Source organism: Rana temporaria, chromosome 4, assembly GCF_905171775.1.
Source record: "Rana temporaria chromosome 4, aRanTem1.1, whole genome shotgun sequence".
NCBI lineage: Eukaryota > Metazoa > Chordata > Amphibia > Anura > Ranidae > Rana > Rana temporaria.
The window spans coordinates 205,606,299-205,632,429 of NC_053492.1; the positions used below are offsets into that span (position 1 = coordinate 205,606,299).

Below are 26,131 nucleotides of genomic sequence, written 5' to 3' on the forward strand. Positions count from 1 at the left end.
ATAGATTTATATACCTACACATAGTTAATTGTCAATTCCCTTACTTCCTTGACCCTATGAAAGTCTTATAAATATAGCCATATTATCTTTAAAGACTTTTAAGGTATTTAATTATACTTAGTTTTGTAGATAAAAATATCATAGGTGAATAAGCCAAAACTATTGGATATAATCCAATGATGTTTCTTTTCATTCTATAAGAGACAATTACTTTCTCTATTTGGCACTTAATTTATTGAACTGCTTCTATCTTTGGTCATAATTATGCTACGTCATCATGATAAAAACAAACTGTTCATATAAACCTTTACAAATCCTGTCTGTCACTAACAGATCACATCCACGTTTGTACATCGATCACATTGATTCACCAATCATACATAACATAACAAATCACATAAAATATATCATTACATTCATACCAGCATCTCACAAACTTTAACTTAAGATTTAAAGGATTTTTTTTTTGGGGGGGGGGGGGGGGAACCACAGAGGTTGCCATTGCTGACCTCCTTGTGAAAATGCTGGTTTCATATTGATTCTCTGACATCTGTACTTTCTGAGTCACAAACCTGGAACAACCATGCAGATTAAAAAGTCTTAGTGAAGATAAAAGCAATCTGCATGCGTAATGGTCAGCACCTCAGAAAGTTCTGAAGCTATGAATTTACCATGGCAGTCAAGGAACTATCATACATTTTCTAAAGGAGAGGTAATCAACGTAAACCTCAATACATGCTCACTACATGACTCACTACATGACTCCCCTAATGTAGAACTCCAGTTATTTCTTAAATTCATTTGGATAGAATAGGAAATGGTTTTAAAATTGTATTAGTCACCATTGAGGAATTCTCCCCTGACTTCCTGTTTTGTTATTGAATCTATCCAATGGGAGACATGACAAAAATAAGTGCACCTTTATTGGGTGAGTGGGTAAAGTGTATAACCTCTCTGACATTGTTGTTGCCATGTATGTCTCTGGTGGGGAAAATGTTTTTCTTTCTAATATGTCACCAGAACAGGAAGTGAGGGAAATCTACTAAAAGGTGAACAGACAGCAATGAAACCTGACAAGGGTCTAACCCTTTCCCACACTACCTTAAATCAAAGAAAAAAGGAAAACTTTTGCTAGGGTTCTACTTGAATTGTTTTGTTTATCCAAATTTATGTGTAAGGCCTCGTACACACTTTTTCCATTGGAAATTCCGACCGTATGTATGTCCATCGGAAATTCCGATGAATTTAATCAGAGATTACATAGAGAACATGTTCTCTTTTCCTCCGATGGAATTCTATCAGAATTCCGATGTCAATTTGGTCGAACAAAGGTCCGATCGTGTGTACAGGGCATAACAGGTTGAATAACCCTCTTCTTATATATTTTGAGGATTCTGGTGGTGATAACTTTGTTTCTTAATTGCCACAGCTATTCCAAATGATCTCACATTCTTTGCTGCATTTTTACATAAGGGACTTTATACTATGAAATGCAGCATAAGCAAGAATCAATATGTAGATTAGAGCTGGTAACATAATAGATTGCGTCTTTACAAGCTGACAGAACTAAGAACCCAAGAGACCTTCACTTAGTAAAGGCAGACCTTGAAACTTTAGAGATCAAACCACTGGAGTTCCTAAGAGATACAAGACAGGGGATGATTCAACCTACCAACACTTCCCATAAATGAATTATCCATTTTGGTAGAATTACCATTTAAAGTTAACCTCATGTATATGCAGAACAAGCAGCCATACTAATATGTGCATCTAGATTTTCACCACACATCACAGTATTTCCCTGGGTTCATTGGGGTCCCTTTGGGACAGTTAAAATGTTCGGCAAAGTCTTTTGAGTTTGACAAGGTTCCAATCACTCTGAACTTTGCAGGACTATGGGGATCCGTGACTAATCCTTCATGGCTACTCTCCGGAGTCCGTACAGAGCACCATACCTGCAAAAAAGATTGCAGAGAAAGCTCAGTGTCAACATGAATGTTCAAACAAATCTTGGAACAGTTACTGTAATTTAGGACAGTATATATAGGCCAGTTCTTTCTCTTTTTACCTGTGCGAATCCTACAAAAAAGAGTTGGTGGTTGGACAGCCTAACTCCAGGCAATCTTTTCTCCTCACCATGTTTTTGTAGCCAAGATTTGTAAGCCTAAAATAAAAGAATTTTTCCATATGACATATAGAAGTACATGATGCTAGGCTTATAGACCAAAAAATGCTACATTAGTATTCATAAAATCTGAACATTGATTAAGATGATACAACATGTCACTTACATGGTATGCTGCTTTCAGTCCTCCATTATCTGCTATGTTTTCCCCCAGTGTTTGTTTTCCATTGACTTTCTCTCCATTTACAGTGTAAGCATTGTACTGACTGATCATACACTCAGTACGATTTTTAAATGCTTCCAAAGAAGAATTTTGCCACCAAGGACGCAAATTTCCATCCTCATCATATTCTCGGCCTGCAATGGAACATAATAGTGGGTGACTGGGCTTAAGTGTACTTCAAAGGTAACCCATGTAAATCACTAGTACCTTGACCAACAAAAACATATTGCATTGCTACTCATAGTTCATGTTTCTTTCATCTACACAACCATTGTCTCACAGGCAAATATTTATTTTCTGCACAGGAGTAACTTGAAAAAATCCTCTATTGGTACATGTATTAAGTGACACGTGCAATCTGCTTGCTCTCACACTCAGTAAAGGAGAGTGGACTGTGCATGCATGAATGAGAAGGGAGGCTGGGAGTGCTCATTCATGGACTTTCGGGGCTGTGCATCCGGCACTGGATACATCCAGCCATCTGCAGGAAGGATTGGGGAGGACAGTGGTGTCAGCAGCTGAAGAGGTGGACTTTTGTTTGTGTTTTCATATATTGGGGGAAGGGTGGTGCATGTGAACTGTATTGGAAAATGTGTGTGAAGGTGAACTTACACTTTATGTCTTTCTCTGTCTCTCAATTAACAAGAATACGTTTTAGTAGGTCGGCATACCAGTTCCATAGTCGGCATACCAGAGTCAGTTGGGAGCAATGAGGATCACTGAAATGTTCTCCATCTCTATTCTGGAGAGAGGATTAGGTATTCTCCAGCCTGCAGGGGGCAATAGAGAGCCGGCAAAGACTGAGAACTCGGTCTCAGCGGTACTGAAGACAGTGTGTGGATACTGGAGAGATAAATTAGGAGCTTCTTTGCAATTAGTGATAAGTGAGTACAGGGGAAAAGGGGGGTCTCTGGTGGGCACACCTGATTTAAGCAGGGGCTCTGGTGGGCACACCTGATGTAAGAGGGAGCTCTGGTGGGCACGCCTGATGTAAGGGAAAGCTCTGGTAGGTACACCTGATGTAAGGGGGAGTTCTGGTGGGCACACCTGATGTAAGAGGGAGTTCTGGTGGGCACACCTGATGTAAGGGGGAGTTCTGGCAGGTACACCTGCTGTAAGAGGAAGCTCTGGTGGGCACACCTGAAGGAAGGGGGAGCTTTGGTGGGGACACCTGATGTAAGGGGGAGCTCTGGTGGGCACACCTGATGTAAGGGGGGAGCTCCAGTGGTTACACCTGATGTAAGGGGGAGTTCTGGCAGGTACACCTGCTGTAAGAGGAAGCTCTTGTGGGCACACCTGAAGGAAGGGGGAGCTTTGGTGGGGACACCTGATGTAAGGGGGAGCTCTGGTGGGCACACCTGATGTAATGGGGAGCTCTGGTGGGCACACCTGATGTAAGGGGGGGAGCTCTGGTGGGTACACCTGATGAAAGGGGGAGCTCTGGTGGGCACATCTGAAGGAAGGGGAGCTCTGTTGGGGACACTTAAAGTAAGAGGAGGCTCTGGTGGGGACACCGGATGTAAGGGGATCTCTGGTGGGCAGACCTGATGTAAGGGGGAGCTCTGGTGGACACACCTGATGTAAAGGGCAGCTCTGGTGGGCACACCTGAAGGAAGGGGGAGCTTTGGTGGGTACACCTGATATAAGGGGAGCCCTGGTGGGGACACCTTATGTAAGGGAAGCCCTGGCGGGGACACCTACTGTAAGGGAAGCTCTGGTAGGCAGACCTGATGTAAGGGGGAGCTCTGGTGGACACACCTGATGTAAAGGGCAGCTCTGGTGGGAACACCTGAAGGAAGGGGGAGCTTTGGTGGGGACACCTGATGTAAGGGGAGCCCTGGTGGGGACACCTGATGTAAGGGGAGCGATGGCGGGGACACCCACTGTAAGGGGAGCTTTGGTAGGAGGACCTGATGTAAGGGGGAGCTCTGGTAGGAACACTTGATGTAAGGGGGAGCTCTGGTGGGCACACCTGATGTAAGAGGGAGCTTTGGTGGGGACACCTGATGTAAGGGAAGCCCTGGTGGGGACACCTAAAGTAAGGGGAAGCGCTGGTGGGCACACCTGATATAAGAAAGGAGCCCTGATAGGCACATCTGACCGAAAGAGGGAGCTCGCATTGAAAATCAGATCAAGTGCAAACCTAGCCTCATTGAGAAATTTTCTTTCACTGATTACACTGCCCGTAACATGATCTGTGAATGGGGGAGAAAATCCTCTGACTGATCAGACTTCCCCATTCACAGATCATATTGTAGGCAGTGTGACCAGAATAGGATATTTCTTAATGAAGGAGCACGTCCCCATGAAGGGGGCATGTCTCCTTTAGATCACCTTTAGTACAGTTGAGCCTTGAGACCCGAAGCTGTTAACCCCCACAGTGCCGAAAATTCAGCAGGAGGAAGAGGACAGGGAAGATTTCTACAAAATGCGACAGCCTGCACGTCATTGGACATACTTCATGATGACATATGCACATAATGGAACATACTTCATGACATACTTTATACTTCTAAAAATCTAGATAGATAATTTTATTTATCTATCTAGATTTGTAAATTATAAGGTAGGCCATACAGTATACAATTTTCTTTCTTTCTTTCAGCCACAGGTTGAAGGGGGAACAAATGTGTGATTCCCTCATCAACACAGTCGGTGTTGAAGAGGGAATACCTCCCATAGCACTATTGTGTTCTTTCTGGTGGGGAGCCATCCCCACTGGCAGAATACAATGATCACTGCAGACTGCTATAACCGATAACCAAGATGGTAAACCCAGTTCTCCTCTATACACTCCACATGGTGACAAAAGGCAACAGCACCTCAGATGCCCAACATGTTTCTTTTTTTTATTACTCATATGCTCATTACTTCAGCATACTGTATACTGATTTATCATCCTTAGTTGTTATTTAGTACTCTTACCTGTATCTGACATTGTAGCTAAATAGGAATTTCAGGGATTTGAAGTGCTGTTACCTTATGTTACTTTGGACAACATACTATTTGCACAGCTTGATAGTGTTTTTTTCTTTCACAATAAGTTTAGCTTTATGTTAAAAATGTGTAAATTAAGCCTAATGTGTGCAGTTTTTATTATTACCTTGAACTGCTAAATCAGTTTGCAAAATCAGAAATGCCAGATATAACATTCAAAACAATGACATCTATCAATCACCCTGAACACCACTTCTAGCTACAGATCATCTGACTGCAAATTTGTCACAAACCTTGATCATCAAATGCATGCGTCAGTTCGTGTCCCATCACCACCCCAATACCCCCGAAATTTAGAGCCCTGAAGAAGAAGAGGAAACAAAAGCATGAGTGAGAGGAGACATGCACTAGAAATGCAAAAAGAACAAGCTTTGTATGGTATTAGTGTTGTGGTTTAGATCCTAATGGCAATAAAGGTCAGTAGAATAGTGCTGAAAAAAGTGAGTGCTAATTTAAAGATTAGACCCTGCTTTCTGAAATAGAGTTACCATAGAAAGACAGCAATGAAATGATCAACATTTTAAATTGTCTTTATGTTTACTATATGCCTGTTGCATTTGTTTCCACCTGAAACTTTTTTCAGATAAACAGAGGTTGGAACATGCATATCGTGAGTGGATCGCAGAGCGAATACCCGGTTCATAAAATGGAGAAGTTTTGATAAAAAATTGGATTTTTCTCATGGCTTTAGGTACTGCAAAAAACGCCAGTGGCTGTTTTACACCCCTTCCAAGCATGCCACTAATTTGAACATAGTTCCTGGTGTTTGCTTTGATATCATTTACACTAAATACCTGTGGAAAAAATAAATTCTAACATTTGCTTAAGTGTTTCTAACATTAAAATATCCCTAACCGTAAAAAAAACAGAACAAAAGGAAACCCTAAGGCAGCCTTTTCAACCTGTTTAGAGGAACCCATGAAATTTGTTTTCAGGTCTCAGGGAAACCCCACTAAAATTATTAGATCTATAGCACAAGGCACATTGGTAAAATTGGTAAGTTGTACAGAGTTTAAAATAAACGAATAAAGAATAGGGTTTACATAATAATCAATAAATGAAATGGATGATAATAATGGATTATAATCTCTGTAATTGTTGTTAGCTGCAGATCCTCAGTTCAAGGTAGGAATGACTGTACAGAGGGGATAGGCTCAGTAGTAACTCTGGTCCAAATGAAACTGTCTCTTTGGAAGTTGTATGCAACAGCTGTGATTGAAATCCCCTGAACCTACAGTGGGTGTTGCGGGAGACTGGGCATCTGCAGACAGGAAGTGTGCCTGCTGCAACACCTTTTTGATGAAAATGTTGCGACACACAGGGATGATGGTAGAAGATTACAGTCACATAGCTTTTTACCATGCACCAGAGGCATAAGCAGATGGGCCAAAATAGGTGAGGCTGAAGTTCTTTAATAAATTAAACCTAGCCTTTGAAAAAAAGTTGATGTATACCTTTCTGGGGCCCATGTCTTAAAGCTCTACTGTGTTGCAGATATCCAGGAGTTTGCATGTAACCAACACTTCAAGGTATGTCAAATATCTACTGGCACCTTTGCCATCCAGGATGTAGGAGCTAGCAGTATGAATCACAGCATATGAATCACAGCATGTGGCAGGGTATACATCATCTTTTTTTACAGTCTTGGTTTAATTCAATTTGGTGTACTTACTGGCAGAGTCAATTTCACGTAAATTAGGCCTCAACCAACACTTAACCTGACCCTTAAATTTTACCTTCTCCCCCAGGGGCGTAACTAGAAATCACAGGGCCCCATAGCAAAATGTTGTATGGGGCCCCCCCCGGATTTACTTCCTTTGCCGCCCCAAGGCCGGGTCCTTCAATGACGCCCCCCCCCCGCCAAAAAAAACTAAAAGTCCCCCAACCCTGAAAGTGCACGGAAAAATCATACGGGTGGACCTACATATAAAATGTATAAGGATTGAGGGGTGAGCTGTGTATGGGGGAATTTAAGGGTGATCTGTGTACGGTGTGCAGGATTTAGGGGTGATCTGTGCACATGCAAGTACCCTCCTTCCCAAGTACAGAGCTCTCCTCTCCCCAGATTAGTTTGGAGCCCACCCTCCATCAATACACATTCCTCTGGCATCAACCCCCCTTCTTCCCCCTTTCAGTAGTGAGCATTCCGGTCACCCAACTAACATCAGAGATGGGCTGCAGAAGAGAAGCTGTAACTCACTGCATGTCCGTGGAGCATAGGGTGACCACGTGTCCCGGATTGCCCGGGACAGTCCCACATTTTGCAGGTCTGTCCCGGGCACCTTCATTCCAGGACAATACAGTGTCCCGGAATGAAACTGACACAGCCACCCCCCCGGCCAATCTTATGACCCCAAAAAAGGCCGTCACATCACCGCTTTACTCACTGACGGTACTTGCCCTGGCTGGGAATGCCTGGAGGAGCACAATCCCCGCCCCCTTCTTGTGATTGGAGAAATCATAAATCCCACCTGATTTTTGGGAGGGGGGGTGTCCCTGAATGGTAGTTTGGAAATGTGGTCACCCTAGAGGAGCAGCTCCTGTCTGTGTACACCCCCCACCCCTTCCCCCCTCCCCTCTCTGCTTTCACATAGAGATAGATAGACAATGTGTTTTGTAGAGCAGAGAGGGTTCTAAACGGCTGTCGGGAGGAGAGCGCTGTCACTTGTAAATACAGCAGCGCTTCTGTATTGACAAGTGACAGTAGAGGATTTTTTCACCCCTGTGTTGCCGCAGCGCCCAGGGCTGCTGTTAGAAATCACGGGGCCCCGTACAGCCTACCTGACAGGGCCCCCCTAAAAAAATATCAAAACAAATATTTTTGCTAACAATACACCACAAAAATCATTTTTAACATACACAAGCACAAAAAAAAAATTATAAACTTACAGGGGAACTGGGCTAAATATACAACAGGAAAGACAATTCCCCTCTTCCTTCCCCATCAGAGTTTCTGTCTCTCTTCTGGTGCTTTGCAGGGGTTAAAGAAGGATCCCGAGGTGGAGCATCTTACTACTGCTGCTTGTGCGGGTGGGATATGTACTGCGCCAATCACATGGGATGAATAGGAGAAGAGGGTCAGCAGGGATTGGCGCAGTACACAGTACACATCTCACCCACACAAGCAGCAGTAGTAAGATGCTCCACCTCGGGGTCCTTCCTTAAGCCCTAAAAAAAATGGGGTGGGAATGAGAACCATGGGGTAGGGGAGAAAAAGGGGGGGGTAAAAGTGGGGGTGGGTATGAGATGGGGCAGATAGATCGCTGTCAAGGAGACTGGAGAGGGATAATCAGAGATGGGCATGGGGCATACTCTAAGCTGGTAATAAATAGCCATAGTATAAAAAGTAAATGGGCTGTCTGGCAGGAAGGGGAGAGGGAGTGATCTCCATTGCCTAGTAAAGAAAGTGTTGGGGGTGTGCAAGGTGGGGGGGGGGGGGTTCCAGACATTTGTAATGTTTGTAGATCCTGGGACACACACATGTGTGAAGGTAAAGTGTCTGCAGGGAAAAGTCAGGGAAGGGGGAGAGATAACAAGCATCTGAGAGGAGCAGTGTGACAGGCGAAGATGAATGGATCTGTGTGAGGACGACAGGGAGCAGGACGGCCAGATAGTGTCTGAGGAGGGGAGGAAGATGCCAGGGAGAGAGAACATTGCAGACACAGCCAGATAACAGAACTGACCTGTACACTGTAGCAGAAGAGAGCCAACGTGAGGAGACCTGTTACCACTGCTGCCCGAACCTGCTGGGAGGAAACTTCAAAGGCCCCCCATGCACCTAGGACCCCTGGGCAGTTCACAGAAGTGCCTGTGCATTAAGACAGGCAAGCTCTCCCCCGCTCTCACAGTGTCCTGACGAATCCCCCAGCTCTTAGGGAGATGAAAACAGGCAGCGCTGGGGGGAGACCAGGCACCTATAGGACATAGAGGATCACATGTGGTTAGAACAGGGAGGCAGATCGGTGCGCTGTGACAGAAATATTGCCGACAGGAGGGAGAGAAACACAGCATCGGTTCTGTAACTGTCACAGCGCACCGATCTGCCTCCCCATCGGCGGGCCCCACTCGGCTGCAGGCCCCATAGCGCCTGCGTGGGTCGCTATGGCGGTAGTTCCGCCACTGTTCTCCCCATATTTTAAGTAAACTTGTAATGAGAGAAACATAGAGGCTGCCATTGCTGACTTATTCTGAAAACACTAGGAGCCTGACTGAATTACTGACCCTCTGGCTTCAATTCATTGCATTATTTACCTTAATCATGCAGATATGGACAATTTCTATAAAGTCATTGATCTGTATTCTTGTTTCAGGTTGATTGCTTGATGTATTGAAGCCAATTGGTCAACGTAAACCCAGCTGAACAAAAACAATTAAGCCAATTTCTCTATCCACACAATTAGGATGGATGAGGAAATCTTCCCCACTGTGTCTTTTTATTCTGAAAGTGGGACTCCCCCGCCCGCAGAATACACTGATCAGCGCTTGCACTGACGGAATGCTGCTTTTCCAGCAGGACAGTTCCACAGAAGTTGTAAGTATCTTAAAATGCTACTGCTTCACTGTTCACAGACAGCTGCAAGTATTGTACAACTCTGGGTGTGCAGAATAACACCTTCCCCACCACACACAGTGGTTCCTCTCTCTGGGTCATGTGTCGCTACAGGACATACAAGCTGGTAGGAGGAACCACTACATGTGGTGGGGGAAACAGGTGAAGTCCCCATACACTACCTCCAGCAAAGTGGCAGCATTTCACAGCCTAGGCCAATATAAAAGTATGTATACTGTATTCCTCTTCTTTTAGGAGGTATGGTTTTGGCAGCAGTTCAAACACAACAGTGGAAGACTCATGAGTAAGTGCTGCTTAGCATGAAACACGTAAGACTCTTGCAGCTTCTTGTATGAACCTTAACCTGATGCATTAAAGAATATATGCTTTTGTTCCATCATCCACTATTATGTTTGGACTATTGCATGCAATGATGATCTGGACCAAGGGTCTCCAAACTTTCTAAATAAAGGCCCGGTTTACTGTGCTTCAGGCTTCAGGAGGGCCGGACTGTGGCCCTTTGGAGTAGAAAAGGTCCAGACGTCAGTGGGAAAAAACAATGCCTCATCTTTGGTGTCAGTGGGAGGAATTGTGCCCCATCATAAGGGTCATCGGGAGGAATTGTGTCCCATCATTGGTGTCCTTGGGAGAAATTGTGTTCCATCGTTGGTGTCAGTGGGAGGAATGGTTGCCCCATCATCGGTGTTGTCGGGGGAAATTGTGTCACATCATTGGTGTCGTTGAGAGAAATTGTGCCCCATCATTGGTGTCATTGAGAGAAATTGTGTCACATTATTATTGACAGTGGGAGGAATTGTGCCTCATTATTGGTGGCAGTGGGAAGAATTGTACCCCATTATTGGTGGCAGTGGGAGGAATTGTACCCCATTGATTTTTTTCAGTGGGTGGAATTATGCCCCTTCATTGCTGTCAGTGGGGGGAATTATGCCCCGTTGTTGGTATTAGTGGATGAAATAATGCTCCAAGGGCCAGATAAAAGCAAGTAAAGGGCCATACCTGGCCCCCAGGCCGCTGTTTGGAGACCACTGATCTGGACAATCATCAGGCTACTTATTGTAGGGAAGGGCAAATCCACTTGGAGCGATACTGACTACACTTTGCAAAATGATATGGGGCTTCAAGTGACTTTTTGCTGACAGGGTCACTGTAACCCAGAAAACCGTAACCTTAATTCCCCAAATACCTGACTAACATGAGCCTAATTTATAACAAAGAACCAATGTCTATAGTAACATACTTACCTAATAATGTGCCCCAAGCAGCAGCACTAAAAGCAGCTAGAGCACTAAAATGCCAGATAGATTGTATGCTAAGATTCATAATCATTTGTATTGATTTGATTCTCTTTTACATGCTTGCAGATTAAAATACGTTTAATCTACTGTTTAGAGAATCAGATATTTGTCTTCTATGATAGTTACATAGTAGGTGAGGTTGAAAAAAGACACAAGTCCATCAAGTCCAACCTATGTGTGTGATTATATGTCAATATTATCTTGTATATCCCCTCTCAAGCGTCTTTTCTCCAGAGAGAATAAGTTCAGTGCTTGCAACCTTTCCTCATAACTAATATCCTTCAGACCATTTATTAGCTTTTTTGCCCTTCTTTGTACTCGCTCCATTTTTAATACATCCTTCCTGAGGACTGATGCCCAGAACTGGATGGCATACTCTAGGTGCGGCTGGACTAGAGCCTTAGGCCCTGTACACACGAGCGGATATCCGCTGAAAACGGTCCGCCGGACCGTTTCCAGCGGACATTTCTACTCCGGATTTTGATCTGATGGGCTGTACACACCATCAGATCAAAATCCCCGCGGAAAACATACGCGGTGACGTGGCCGTGCCGTCGCCGCGACGATGACGCGGCGACGTGTGCGACCCTGGAAGGTAAATACTTCCACGCATGCGTCGAATCACTTTGACGCATGCGAGGGATGGGGATCGCTTGGACTTATCCGGTGAGTCTGTACAGACGACCGGATCAGTCCGACGGACAGGTTTCCAGCAGATAGATTTCTTAGCATGCTAAGAAATTTTTATCCGCTTGAAAACCGGTCGGCTGGACAAATGTCCGCTGAAAAATGTCCGCTAGGCCGTACACACGACCGGATTTGTCTGCTGTAACTGATCCGCGGAAAAATCCCAACGGACAGATCCGGTCGTGTGTACGGGGCCTATATAGAGTGGGAGAATTATCGCCTTATCCCTGGAGTTAGTCCCCTTTTTAATTTATGCCAATATTCTGTTTGCTTTGTTAGCAGCAGTTTGGCATTGCATGCCATTGCTGAGCCTATCATCTTCTAGGACCCCCAGGTTCTTTTCCATCCTAGATTCCCCCAGAGGTTCTCCCCCCAGTGTATTGATTGCATTCATATATTTGCCACCCAAAGGCATTATTTTAAATTTTTTTAATTTTTCTAAATTGAACATCATTTGCCATGTAGTTGCCCACCCCATTAATTTGGTCAGATCTTTTTGCAAGGTTTCCACATCCTGCGGAGAAGTTATTGCCCTGCTTAGCTTAGTATCGTCCGCAAATACAGAGATTGAACTGTTTACCCCATCCTCCAGGTCGTTTATGAACAAATTAAAGGAAAATTATATGTATATTTAAAGCAAGTAAAGACTCTTTAGTGGCACCAAATGCTGATTTCTGTTACCTGTGTAGTATGTGACAATAGGCATTATTCAGCTTGTAAGATCAACATACGTACTTTGGATGTGTGGGAGCATAGAATGGAGCCTGAAGTATGCCTGCTGGAAAGACTATTTCGTTCTTATTTGGCAGGTAATAGGCATTGACAGTCTGGGGTGTCATACTCCATCTGCAAAAATATTAGAAACATAAATGCCCATTTTGTGCTTCAGTACATGACAGCTGTATAAACAATACATACAGGAGTATACAGTCAGATGGGGCAAGCAAGTTATTTTTCATTTGTTTCTGTGCTGGGAACTGGATAACATTATGCGGTTTCCCTGTGGTTGTGATTTCGAGAAAGATGCAGGGACCTTTTCCCTACATTTGCCATAGGTACATCAGCCCATTAAAAAAAAATAGGCTGCTGTGCCCGCGCAAACACGGCTGCTGGGAAACCAGCAAAGTGTGAAACTAAAGCATGTGTAAATCAATCTGTCTGTAGAATCAAATCTTAAAGCATTCTTACTGTTCTCGGTTTGGTGGCTTCCTTAATTGTTCAGCCATTAGTTTGGCTGAAAAGTTATAGAAATTCAACATGTTCTGAAAGAACGAGTCATCAGCCACCTCAAACTGGGAGTAAAAAGACAGGAAAAAAACAACAACATTACTGTTAATTCAATTATAAAATTCACGTTTGAGTTTTTCCCTTTTATCTAATATCTTCTTACCCCATCATACACCTCATCCAATTCTTTTGTGTCCAGAATGAAGTCAGGAAATCCAATCATGTCATATATGGCATCTGCCTAAAACACCAGACAAAGATTATCATTGTAGAGCCCTGCATAATTATACATGGATGTCTTCAGTTTTCCTACCCCCCTTGTAATAAAAAATAAATAAAATAAAAATTCCATATCCTTTATTTCCTAGTTAAATAGGTTTACTGAATTCAAATGATTGGTGGTCAGCAAATATTTTGATTAAATGTACACACATATGTGGTCCTTATACCTCATTCTTTTTGCAGCTAGTTATCATTTAATCAGAATCTGTGGACAACGTTTGTTCTCTCCAACAGGGCAGTGTACATAAACAGAAATCAATAGGTCATTGTACAGAAACAGAAATCAATAGGCAGTGTACAGGGGGTCAGCAGGGCAGAAGACAGGGGGAAGCAGGGCAGTGTGTACTGGGTCAGCAGGGCAGAGGATGGGAGGTCAGCAAGTGAGTGTACAGTGTCAGTAGGGCAGAGAATAGGGGTAAGTAGGGCAGAAGACAGGGGTCAGTAGGGTGGAGAACAGGGGTCAGCAAAGCCAAGGATAGGGGTTAGCAAGGAGGAGGACAAGGTTCAGTAGGGCAGAGGGGTGGTCAACAGGGGAGTGTACAGGGGGGGGGGAGGGGTCAGCAGGGCAGAGGAGGTTTAATTTGTTCCTAAAGGAAAACTTAGACTTTAAACAGTATAACTAATATGTAAACATTGCCAATATTAGCAATATTGTCTTTACAATATTGGCTTTACAAATAAAAAGTCAAGACAGAATGACAAGATGTGAGTAAGACTAGAATTATGGAAGACATGAAGCACCCTGGGACAGAACAGAAAAGTGCTGTGGTTGACCAGTAGGGGAATTGAACAGAATCTGTGCTTTCTGTATACAATACACACATATACCGCAGTCCTTGTAAACACAGAATACTAATTACTGTGCCACAACTGACGGACTCACAGACACAAATAAACCTCATGACAAAATATAATTCTTTTTTTTTTATATTAATATTTCCACGGAGCAGCATCAGCCGGATTTCGATCCATGTATGGACAGGCTGGTTGTACAGAAGACGATCCAATGATCGACACGTGTATTCTGAAGGCAGTGAAGTCTCCCCGCTGTCAGAACATAATACCTCAGCGGGAGTTTGAACGAAAAAAAAAATGAAACCGTTAAATCGATGGGTTTAGGCTTTAAATAACTGACATTCTCAAGTGCCTGGTTGTGGAGCGATAACTGAAAGAATTAAAAGTGAAGTACAACACCTTCTCCTTAGCTGTTTTCTTTGTCTTCTCATCCATCCATGATAAACTTGCTAAAGTGAATTCAAAGGCTGTTCGGATTTCAGCAATCATCTGCTCTGCCTAAAAGTAATTGAATTGCAAATTATTGCTGCTCCTTGAACACCAATATACAATTATTTCAGGGGTTGCATCCAATCATGGGCACTTACAATTGTTTTACTGTTCTTATCAAATGTCGATTTAACAAACAGAGATCCCAGAGCAAATCCAAGAGTATCATCTGTATTGGATAAACAGGTCTGCCAGCGAGGGGTACAGGACTGCAATCAAGAGGAAGAAAATGAACAAATGACAGTGCAATGCAGTGGAAACTGCATTTGCACTTTAGTGTTCAGCGTCTTATACTTTCATAAAAAAGGGCAAGCCCAGCCGGAGGAAACTAGGGAAAAATTACTTTGTAAAAGTACCTTTTTGGCACCATACAGTGACTCAAGCAGCTTATCCTGAGCTTTCTCAAAACGGGAATCCAGACTGGGTGACATCTTTTGGACCAGATTCCAAATTAAGTAATTGTTTAAGATCCTAAAAATTTTGAGAAGAGAGAAAACATAGAAGGTTATAGGGTAAGGAGAAAGAAAGCATCAAAAATAATGTCTTATTTAGGAGTTATGGACTAATTTATACAAACCAAAAACAGGAAGTTTAAAACCTTCAGTTCCCTACTGGAATATGTAAAATATACAGAGGTATAGCGGTGTGTGATTATCCCATTCCAGTCAAAACCAGGAGCAAGCCAACAGGACAAAAACAGGCAATGTGCAAAAAGCTGGGGTACCCGATATTTTTTTATCTCTATGTTTTGAGCTAGATCAGAACATAATCCTATGTCTGTGAGCTATGGTTAATATCTAGGGAAACAGCTGATTGGGTAGGTTACAAATCATGTCATGAATACATAAAAACATGACACTTATCTCTGGTCCGGGGTTATGTTTGTCTGTCTGGCGGTTAATTTTGGTGTATAAAGGCTGTCAGATGTGCATACTGTAGATGTCCAACTGCCCTTGAAAGTCTATTGGCAGCTTTAACCACTTGCTTACTGGGCACATATACCCCCCTCCTGCCCAGGTGAAATTTCAGCTTTCGGCACTGCATCGCTTTAACTAACAATTGCGCGGTCGTGCGATGTGGCTCCCAAACAAAATTGACGTCCTTTTTTCCCCACAAGTAGAGCTTTCTTTTGGTGGTATTTGATCGCCTGTGCGGTTTTTATTTTTTGCGCTATAAACAAAGAAGTGAGACAATTTTGAAAAAAATACAATATTTTTTACTTCTTGCTATAATAAATATCCCAATTTAAAAAAAAAAAAAACATTTTTTTTCTCAGTTTAGGCCGATACGTATTCTTCTACATATTTTTGGTAAAAAAAAAAAAAAATCGCAATAAGCGACTGGTTTGCGCAAAAGTTATAGCGCTTACAAAATAGGGGACAGAATTATTTTTTTTTAATTATTTTTTTTTACTAGAAATGGCGGCGATCTGCGATTTTTAATGGGACTGCGACGTTATGGCGGACACATCGGACACATTTTTGGCGCCATTCACATTTATACTGCGATCAGTGCTATAAATATGCACTAATTACAGTATAAATGTGACTGGCATTGAAGGGGTTAACACTAGGGGGTGAGGAAGGGGTTAAATGTATCCCTGCTTAGTGTTCTAACTGTAGGTGGAGGGGGGGGTGACTGGGGGGGTGACCGATCTGTGTCTCTATGTACAAGAGACACAGATCGGTCTCCTCTCCAGAGACAGCACCGCTGTCTCTGTGTAAAACGGCAATGAGAGATGATCTCATATGTTTACATATGAGATCCTCTCTCATTGGCCGCACAGATCGCCTCGCGAACGGCCACTCTGATTGGCCGTTCGCGGCGATCTGTAATTGGCTGTGTCCGAGGGACACGGCCAACACAGATTTTCCCCGCAGCGCGCTCTGGAGCGCGCGCGGGGAACGCCCAAAGGGGCGGCCGTCAATTGACGGCAGTTTGGAAATTGGGATCCGCACTGTAGCCGTCAATTGACGGCAGGCGGATCCCAAGTGGTTAAAGGCAAACCAGTCTAAAAAAGCCAAGTAATAAAGACCTTTCAGTTACACATAAATCTGACGTACCGTAGAACATAGTAATGAAGATAGAAATAGCTACATTGCCTTACCACATACCACCTAGTGGACATCTACCTAAAATTACAACATAGCACTTACATAAAGTATTAATAGCGCTTCACTTTTCCTACATTTACTTATGTTACAGCCTTATTCCAAAATGGATTCAATTAATTAATTTCCTCAAAATTATATAAACAATACCCCATAATGATAATAAGCGAAAGAAGTTTGTTTGAAATCTTTGCTAAAATGTATTTAAAATAAAAAAACAAAAAAAATCACATGTACATGAGCATTATATATATATATATATATATATATATATATATATATATATATATATATATATATTGTGAGGGATTAGCTCGTGGGGATCACCTTTTCTGAAATCAGTCTGTAAGCAGGCACTTTCTTTTAAGTCTAGCGGATGCCAGATTTTATTTATAAACGGTTTGCAGATTAAAATAAACAAAACAGTAAATTAAATCCTTGCCGTCCGGCGCTAAACTAAACAAACAGGATCTCCTCTCTATACAGTGTGGGGCTAGTCCCTGACACCCACAAAACATGCAGTAAAGCAAACCTTTTCAGTCCAGCACTCAGCGCTCCCCTCACTCAGGTCCCTTCCTGAGTTTCAAGCCAGAGCCCTGTTGTGCTCTCTTCCTGGACATTTAAAGTCCAGCTGATTGTGGACTCCAGTGGACCCAAACATCCGGACCGGAACCCTAGCCAGGCCCAGAGGCTGTAAAACCCGGAATGGATTCCGGTTCAGTCTCTCATGATAGAACGTATGCGAGGTGAAATGTACCTATGATCATGTATCGCATCTCGCATAGCGTCACAATATATATATATATATATATATATATATATATATATATTCACAGCCTTTACCATGACACTCAAAATTGAGCTCAGGTGCATCATGTTTCCATGGATCATCCAACAGTTAACAGTGCATGTCAGAGCACAAACCAAGCCATGAAGTCAAAGGAATTTTCTGTAGACCTCAGAGACAGGCTTGTATTGAGGCACACATCTGGGGAAGGGTACAGAAACATTTCTGCAGCATTGAAGGTCCCAGTGAGCACAGTGGCCTCCATTATCCGTAAATGGAAGAAGTTTGGGACCACCAGGACTCTTCCTAGAGCAGGCCGCCCGGCCAAGCTGAGTGATCAGGAGAGAAGGGCCTTAGTCAGGCGGATAACCAAAAACCTGATGGTTACTCTGATTGTTCTGTCTCTACGGCAGACAGCTGAACCTTCTTATCCCATAAACTTCAGTTACCATATTTCTTTGATCTCAGTTTATTAGAACAAGCTAGGTGAAACTACAAAATAACAGAAATAGACCTCAATAAGTACACTATTGCATACAATACAGCATACATAGCAGAAACAACTATACAAGATGAGATAGTAAAAACTTACTTTTAAGTTCTCTAAGGGGTGATGGTGATAGATTGAGCAAGAAATGTCCTGCTCCCTGCAGTGTCTTCTCATAGCATGGTGGCTGTTTTCACTTCCTGTGAAGATTCTACCCAGAATTCCCTGCTTACTAACAGCTTCCTTAACTACACACACAGTGAATCAAATAATAGAACTGAAGCAATACCAAAAAAATAACCACTAGATTGAGTCTGCACTTCACATATGATTGTCTTATGTAAATTACAAACCTTAAATGTTATTTCAACAACTCAGATACAGGTAAACAGAATATAAGTCTGGTGGAAAGAACACTGACAGAGCTCCAGCTTTTCTCTATGGAGAGAAGAGAACCTTCCAGAAGAACAACCATCTCAGCAGCACTCCACCAATCAGGCTTGTATGGTAGAGAGGCCAAACAGAAGCCACTCCTCTGTAAAAGGCACATGACAGCCAAAGGCACCTGAAGGACTTACAGACCATCAGAAAGAAAATCCTCTGGTCTTCTGAAACAAAGATTGAACTAAATGGCAACCGTCATGTCTGGAGGAAACCAGGCATCGCTCATCACCTGGCCAATACCATCCCTATAGTGAAGAATGGTGGTGGCAGCATCATGCTGTGGGGATATTTTTCAGCGGCAGGAACTGGAGGACTAGTCGGAATGGAGGGAAAGATGAATACACCAATGTACAGAGACATCCTTGATAAAAAAAAAACGCTCCAGAGTGCTCTGGACCTTAGACTAGGGCAAAGGTTCATTCTCCAACAGGATAACAACCCTGAACACACAGCCAAAATAATGAAGGAGTGGCTAGGGGACAACTCTGTAAATGTCCTTAAGTGGCCCAACCAGAGCCCAGACTTGAACCTGATTGAATATCTCTGGAGAGATCTGAAAATGGCTGTGCACCGATGCTTCCCATACAACCTGATGGAGCTTGAAAGGTCCTGCAAAGAAGAATGGGAGAAACTGCCTAAAAATAGGTGTGCCAAGCTTGTAGCATCATACTCAAAAAGACTTCATGCTGTAATTGGTGCCAAAGGAGCTTCAACAGAGTATTGAGCAAAGTCTGTGAATACTTACTGTATGTACATGTGATTTGTTGTTTTGTTTTTTATTTTTAATAAATTTGAAAACATTTCAAACAAACTTCTTTCACGTTGTCATTATGGGGTATTGTTTGTAGATTTTTAGGGGAAAAAAATGAATTGAATCCATTTTGGAATAAGGCTGTATCATAACAAAATGTGGAAAAAGTGAACCGCTGTGAATACTTTCCGGATGTACTGTATGTGCATAGAATTCAAGTAAGTATGGAGTGGCTGTTTCATTGGCATAGTGCATTAACCTGCTATATACCTAAATGTATGGGAGGAAACTCCTGCTGCATTGGAGTCCATCAGGAAAGAAAAACTACCGTAAGTATTTGATAGGAATTTTCAGTTTTCCTGACCGATTCCATGGCAGCATACATTGGGGAACCAACTAGCCCAAAAAAAAAACAAGAATGGGATCTTGAAAAAAAATAGTGTGTTGTCACTGCTCCCGTAGGAACCAAACCCTTAGCTCTATAAGCCTCCTAACTAGCTGTAATGACCCATCCAGCGATAATTCTTGATGATATCTCTGTCCGGCTGATTTTGCTAGATAGAGTGACAATGTCCTAAAACTCTGAACAAAGCTGTAGCTTGAGAGCATGTTCGAAGTATCCCAGTATCCATGGCATGGAACCAGTTATCCTTAGTGTCCCTGCATTCTGGGAGGAACAAATCTTTTGTTATTATAGGATGCCAAAGCCACCTCTGATTGCAACCTAGTATGGATATTAACACTACCTGTACTAGGCAGGATGCCAACAAGGATCCCTCAAGAGAGTACTTAACCAAGAAATCAGCAAAGAGCTCCACTGCTGGGGGAGAGGTTGCTTAGTTTTTTTTCAGATTGTGCCACCCATACATATCTTATGGGTACCTGGTTGTTCTCTTTCTGATAGGAGGGTACAGCTTTGATCTTGGAAGCTTGGACTCTTTAAAAAATGCACTATTGGTTTCAAATATTTCCAAAAATGTTTAATTAGTTAGTTTCATTATTAATGTGTAAGGTAAGGTCTACATGATTGGATATATCAGTTTGTAAATGGATAGAAAACTGTCTGAAAGACAGAATTCAGAGAGTCGTGGTTAATGATTCTTACTCTGAATGGTCTAAGGTTATCAGTGGTGTACCCCAAGGTTCAGTGTTGGGACCCTTACTTTTTAATATATTTATAAATGATATTGGGTCTGACATCAAAAGTAAAATTTCTGTCTTTGCAGATGACACCAAGCTATGCAGTGGAATAACGTCCTTGCAGGATGTCTCCAATTTACAAGCCGACCTCAATGCTCTGTCTAATTGGGCAACTATGTGGCAGATGAGGTTTAATGTTGATAAATGTAAAGTTATGCACTTGGGGGCCAGAATATGCATGCGTCATACATACTAGGGGGAGTACAACTAGTGGAGAAGTATCTGGGGGTTTTAGTTGATCATAAGCTCAAAAATGGCATGCAATGTCAGGCTGCGGTTTCCAAAGCGAGCAAAGTCCTTTCTTGTATTAAGAGAGGTATGAACTCCAGAGAGAGAGATATAATTTTGCCCCGGTACAAATCATTAGTAAGACCTCATCTAGAATATGCAGTTCAGTTTTGGGCGCCAGTACTCAAAAAAGATATTGGGGAACTGGAGAAAGTGCAGAGAAGGGCAACCAAACTGATAAGAGGCATGGAGGAGCTTAGCTATGAGGAAAGACTAGAATAACTAAATTGATTCACTCTTGAGAAGAGGAGATTAAGGGGGGATAAGATCATAATGTACAAATATATAAGGGCCCATATAGTGAACTTGGTGTTGAGTTAATCACTTTACGGTCAACACTGAGGACAAGGGGGCACTCTTTACGTCTAGAGGAAAAGAGATTTCATCTCCAAATACGGAAAGGTTTCTTCACAGTAAGAGCTGTGAAAATGTGGGACAGACTCCCCTCCAGATGTGGTTCTGGCCAGCTCAGTAGATTGCTTTAAGAAAGGCCTGGATTCTTTCCTAAATGTACAGAATATAACTGAGTACTAAGATTTGTAGGTAAAGTTGATCCAGGGTGAATCTGATTGCCTCTCGGGAGATCAGGAAGGAATTTTTTCCCCTGCTGTAGCAAATTGGATCATGCTCTGCTGGGGTTTTTTGCCTTCCTCTGGATCAACTGTGGGTATGGAGTTGGGTGTATGGGATTGTACTGTGTTTTTTATTTTGTTTGTTTGTTTATTTTTTTTGTGGTTGAACTGGATGGACTTGTGTCTTTTTTTCAACCTGACTAACTATGTAACTATTTAAATCTTAACACATCATTACACTACATTTTATAGTAGTCTATATTGGGCCATGCCATTGAACTCATTATACCACACTAAATCAGTGTATTCTGGCAAAGAGACCTCTGGTATGTTCAGCACAGATGATCATAGTGCAGAGAGATAAATATGCAAACAGTGAGTTAAATTTACAGAAGGAAGGATTAATATTAGGGTTACAGGTAAGGTGAATGTGATAATGAGTGTGAGGGTTACATGTTTTTGTAAAGACTAATGTCAGGCTCACAGGAAGGTTTAGTGTGATGGTTAGTATTAACAACTGAACTTTTATTCTTCCATCAGCTCATCCTCACAGTTTTTACCTTTCGTACCACTTGCCCCACCCTATTAGATTGTACGCTCTTATGAGTAGGGGCATCTTAACCCTCTCATATTTTATTGTATTGTAACTGTAGTGTCTCCCTTTATATTGTAAAGTTCTGCACAAACTTTTGGCTATATAATAATAATAATTTTGAAAGGTATGTGATTTCTCAATGTAAATGGGACAGATTTTCACTTTTTACAGAAGCACACTTAGAAAGTGGTCAGGGTCAAGTTTCATTTGGTGGCAGTGCCACTTTAGAGCAGCTGAGGGAGGAAATTATGAATCAAGCTGTTACCTTGAAATAAATCTGTACCCAAAAATCTGTCTCACTGCTCCTTTTTAACATTGGCTTGCTGAGTGAAATAATTGATAAATGTCCCCCAATTTATCTTTTCATTACCACTTCTGTATGCCTACAAATTGCACCTATATTCTTGGTGTATTTATCATCATTATTTTTTTTAATGAGAAAACCATTGTATTTTTTCTACTCTTGCACACTAGGGATCATTAGCCCACTTCTGGACTTCTTTCTGTGTTTCTGTAACCCTAAAGGGGCTGGGCTTATTCCAGATGACATGCTACTGATCTTTGTTCTGGCTAACTAGATTGATTACTGGAGAATTATACTATTGTCCACTAACAGGTAATGGAAGGGCAAAGGGCGATGAAAGCACAAAAGAGCGCCCATGAAAGGGGCTCCAAAAAGGAAAAAAAACTGCAGTATCTCTTAAAAAAAAATAAAGTTTAATGAAAAATTGTTAATCACAAAATATATAAAAATTCAGCATACCTTCACCACACACATTAAAACCCAGAATGGCAACATTGTCACATACTGAAAAACAGATAACAAGGGCTCACATGCATACTCCCACGCACACGCTGATAAGTGCAGCGAAGGGTGGAAACTGGGGTGTAATGGAAAGTAACACACCCCCCCCCCCTTTTCCCGTGATGGCTGATACTCCTCAAATTAGGAACTAAAGGAGAAGTACTGAGCTGGGGGCGATTAATAGGTAAGCCTGTCACACCCAACTCTTTCAATGCTCAGCTGCTAGTGTTGATATTACGCAAAAGAACATAGAGTTATCAGCAGAATAGAGAAATACTAAGGTAATATTATACAGGTATGATATGAACTTTGGAAGATAATTTATTAGAATAAAGAAAAAATATATATGTCTTACACTGGGTCTGTGCTGTTGACAAGGTCTGACACTTGTTGTAGATATTCCTTGCCATATACTACCACAGGCTCTGTGTCATTGATCTCCAAGGGTGACAGTGCAAAATTTAAATAATCCAACCAATCAAATACAGGTGCAAGATTCTGCAAAAAACAAAAGCAATACATGAAAGTGTACATTAAAAGTAATGTGTAGAATTTCTACTAGTATCTATCTACAAGTAAGACCTCATTTACACAGGAGCCGAGGCCTGTACTCCGTGAGTCGTCAGGTGCTGCATGCAGGCAGACCATGTGACATGCATGCTTGTCACACTGGTACAAACAACTGTGTGGTGCAGACGCTGCATTGCCATTCACTTGCATGGGATGCCTGCATACAGCACCTGGCAGCCCATTCGCTGTGCAGGGGCTTCAGCACCCATGTGAATGAGGCCAAAAGACAATCAACTTTTGACCACCTAGAATTCAGCATTTTCATTTTTGTGGTTTTAATAAAAAAATATTTATCACTTCTCTTTGACAATGTTGCTCTGAGATACTGGGGTTGATTTACTAAAGGTAAATCGACTGCGCTCTTTGCAAAGTGCAGTTGCACTCTGCAAAAGCAGTTGCTCCAGAGTTTAGTAAATAAGTAGAAGCTCTGCTCTGATCATGTGCAAGCAAAAATGCTGTTTTTTTTTATTTTCCTTGCACGTGATTGGGTATTCTTTGCAAAGTGAAGCTTTACCTCATTTACTAAGCTCTGTAGCAACTGCCCGTTAAGAGGGCAACAGAGCTTTTTTTCCTTTAGTAAATCAACCCCACAGCCCACAGTATTTACAGCATAAGTCTGTGGTCACCTGTAGCTCGGCCACATTCATGCGGTTGTAGATTTTTTCCTCATCCCGACGCTCATCTTGAGGAACTGTGAGATTAGCCAGCTGGGTCTCAAGTTCCACAATCTGCGCCATCTGGACTTCAACAGAACCTATGGCACCCCCAAGCAGTAAGCCCATGTCCACCATATATTGCTGGTATGCAGCTAACACCTGTGAACAAAGAGATTAAAGGGGAACTTTAGTAAAGATACAGTCCAAAAAATGTTATTACACTCAATGTTTAATAGAAGTTTATGATAATTATAAATCAGTCACTGCCATCTGAAAAGATTTGTTATTAACTGCAAAAATGTCCAACAACAATGCATTATAATGCTTAGCTACCTAGCTAACTGACCCATAAATTCGTACAGGCAGGGAAATGTTGATCCTAAAAGAAAGCTTTAAAGCTGATGTCACAAGAGCGATCCTTTTACTGGAGACAACTTGCCAGTGATGAAATCTCTAACTTACTATCTAACTGTTTCTATGGAGTTGCTACCTCGCTAGCATTAAAAGTAAAATGTCCTGCCCTCACTGCTCCCTTGCTAGCAAGGTACATAGGGCAGCATTCCACGTCATCAAGGAAGTGATCCCATAGAGGCAAGTAGAAGTTTTTACCAGGCAATTCTGCAGGTGACAACAGATCAAATTGCCCATATGAAATCAACTAAAAACGTTGTTACCCCTAAGTAAGTAAAGCTTGTTTGAACAAAAAAGAACCTACAGATTTCTGTATGCACACAAGCAATCTGGATGTAGGGATCTTCCTTGCTGCGCTATTGTATTCTGACAGCGAGGACTCCCTCGCTGTCAGAATACACTGATCAGTGCTGCCGATGTTGGCTGCAGCGGCTGATCGAATGCTGGTTTCCCAGCAGGACCATTCATCAGATGCTGGTGTAACAATTGGCTTCTGTTGAACAGAGAGGGGTACACATGGACTGAAATTCACTTGGTTCTGGCTGAACCAGCCAAATTTTGATACGTGTATACCCCTGTCTACAACATAGTAAAAGATACAAAAAACAATGTTGAGCATGTAAAAAATAATGTTAAATGTACTATTTTATGCCTCCTTAAATTAAGGAAATTAAGAAATATTTCTATGACTGTAATGTTTTTTTTAACATATAGGCTGGTCTACCAATTTCTTTTTTAAACTTAAAGTGGATGTAAACCCTCCATACACCCAGTGAAGTGAACAGCCTCAGATGATACACAGGGATGAAAAAAATCTCCCTACATAAGTTTTACATCCATATCTGCTATTTATATACTGTTTAGAAAGTTCAGATCGTGTTAAAAATATTCTCTTCCTGTTTAACACAGAGTGTGATGTCTGGGCGTATGCCCAGATAGCTAAAATTGCTGATTGGAGAAAAGGCACACACCACCTCTGCACATAAGCTGAGACTCTCAAGCCCCGTACACACGATCAGAATTTCCAATGGACTTTTTCCATCAAAAATTCTGACCGTGTGTATGCCCCATCGGAGTAATTCCATCGGAAATTCCGATGAATTCCATTGGAGTTTAGATAGAGAACTTGTTCTCTCTTAAGCCCTGTACACACGGGCCAAAATCTCGTCAGGAAAAAAACATAGTTTTTCCTGACAAGATTCTTGGCAAGAATCTCTTGCCACCCGAGTGTACAGACACTCCATTCAAAAGAACCGCGGTTCTTTTGAATGGCAAGAATGCAGTTACGCCATCGCGAATGACGAGCATGCGCTCGTCACATTCGATGCCGTCGCTGCCATCTTGCTGCACCCTACCTATGCCTAGGAAGCTACCGTGCATGCGCCAAAGTCATTTCGAGCATGCGCAGGTTTCCACGGTGACAGGTAAGTATACACACTCTCGGGTTCCTCGGCAGGAAAAACTGCCGAGAATCACGACGAGAAAATAGAGAGCAGGTTCTCTGTTTTTCTCGTCTAGATTTTAGGCAGTTTTCTGCCTAAAACCTGAAAGCCTCGTACACACGCTGGGTATACTCGGCAAGAAAGCTCTGCCAGCAGTTTTCTTGCTGATTCTTGCCAAGTAAACCGAGCGTGTGTACGAGGCTTTACTCCGATGGAATTCCGATGTGATTTTGGTCAGACAAAGGTCCGATCGTGTGTATGGGGCTTTAGAGGTGCTTTGTAACAGGGCCAGCTCCCTGCTAATCTATTTATAGCAACCTCC

At 42.3% G+C, this 26,131-nt stretch overlaps 1 protein-coding gene across 2 annotated transcripts in view; it reads right to left on the reverse strand.

Annotated features, from left to right (window-relative positions):
* Positions 1–472: 472 nt before the first annotated feature.
* ECE2 (endothelin converting enzyme 2) overlaps positions 473–26,131 on the reverse strand; it is a 103,694-nt gene continuing 78,035 nt past the window's right edge. For both annotated transcript variants that reach the window (XM_040349774.1, XM_040349773.1), the window contains exons 8-19: positions 23,927–24,115; positions 23,086–23,228; positions 15,047–15,161; positions 14,789–14,899; positions 14,601–14,699; positions 13,288–13,365; positions 13,086–13,189; positions 12,633–12,743; positions 5,579–5,646; positions 2,292–2,482; positions 2,069–2,164; positions 473–1,955 (exon numbers count right to left, since the gene is read on the reverse strand). In XM_040349774.1, coding sequence (XP_040205708.1) covers positions 1,779–1,955; positions 2,069–2,164; positions 2,292–2,482; positions 5,579–5,646; positions 12,633–12,743; positions 13,086–13,189; positions 13,288–13,365; positions 14,601–14,699; positions 14,789–14,899; positions 15,047–15,161; positions 23,086–23,228; positions 23,927–24,115 — 1,482 coding nt within the window. In that variant the 3' untranslated portion in view covers positions 473–1,778. The remainder of the gene's footprint in view (positions 1,956–2,068; positions 2,165–2,291; positions 2,483–5,578; positions 5,647–12,632; positions 12,744–13,085; positions 13,190–13,287; positions 13,366–14,600; positions 14,700–14,788; positions 14,900–15,046; positions 15,162–23,085; positions 23,229–23,926; positions 24,116–26,131) is intronic.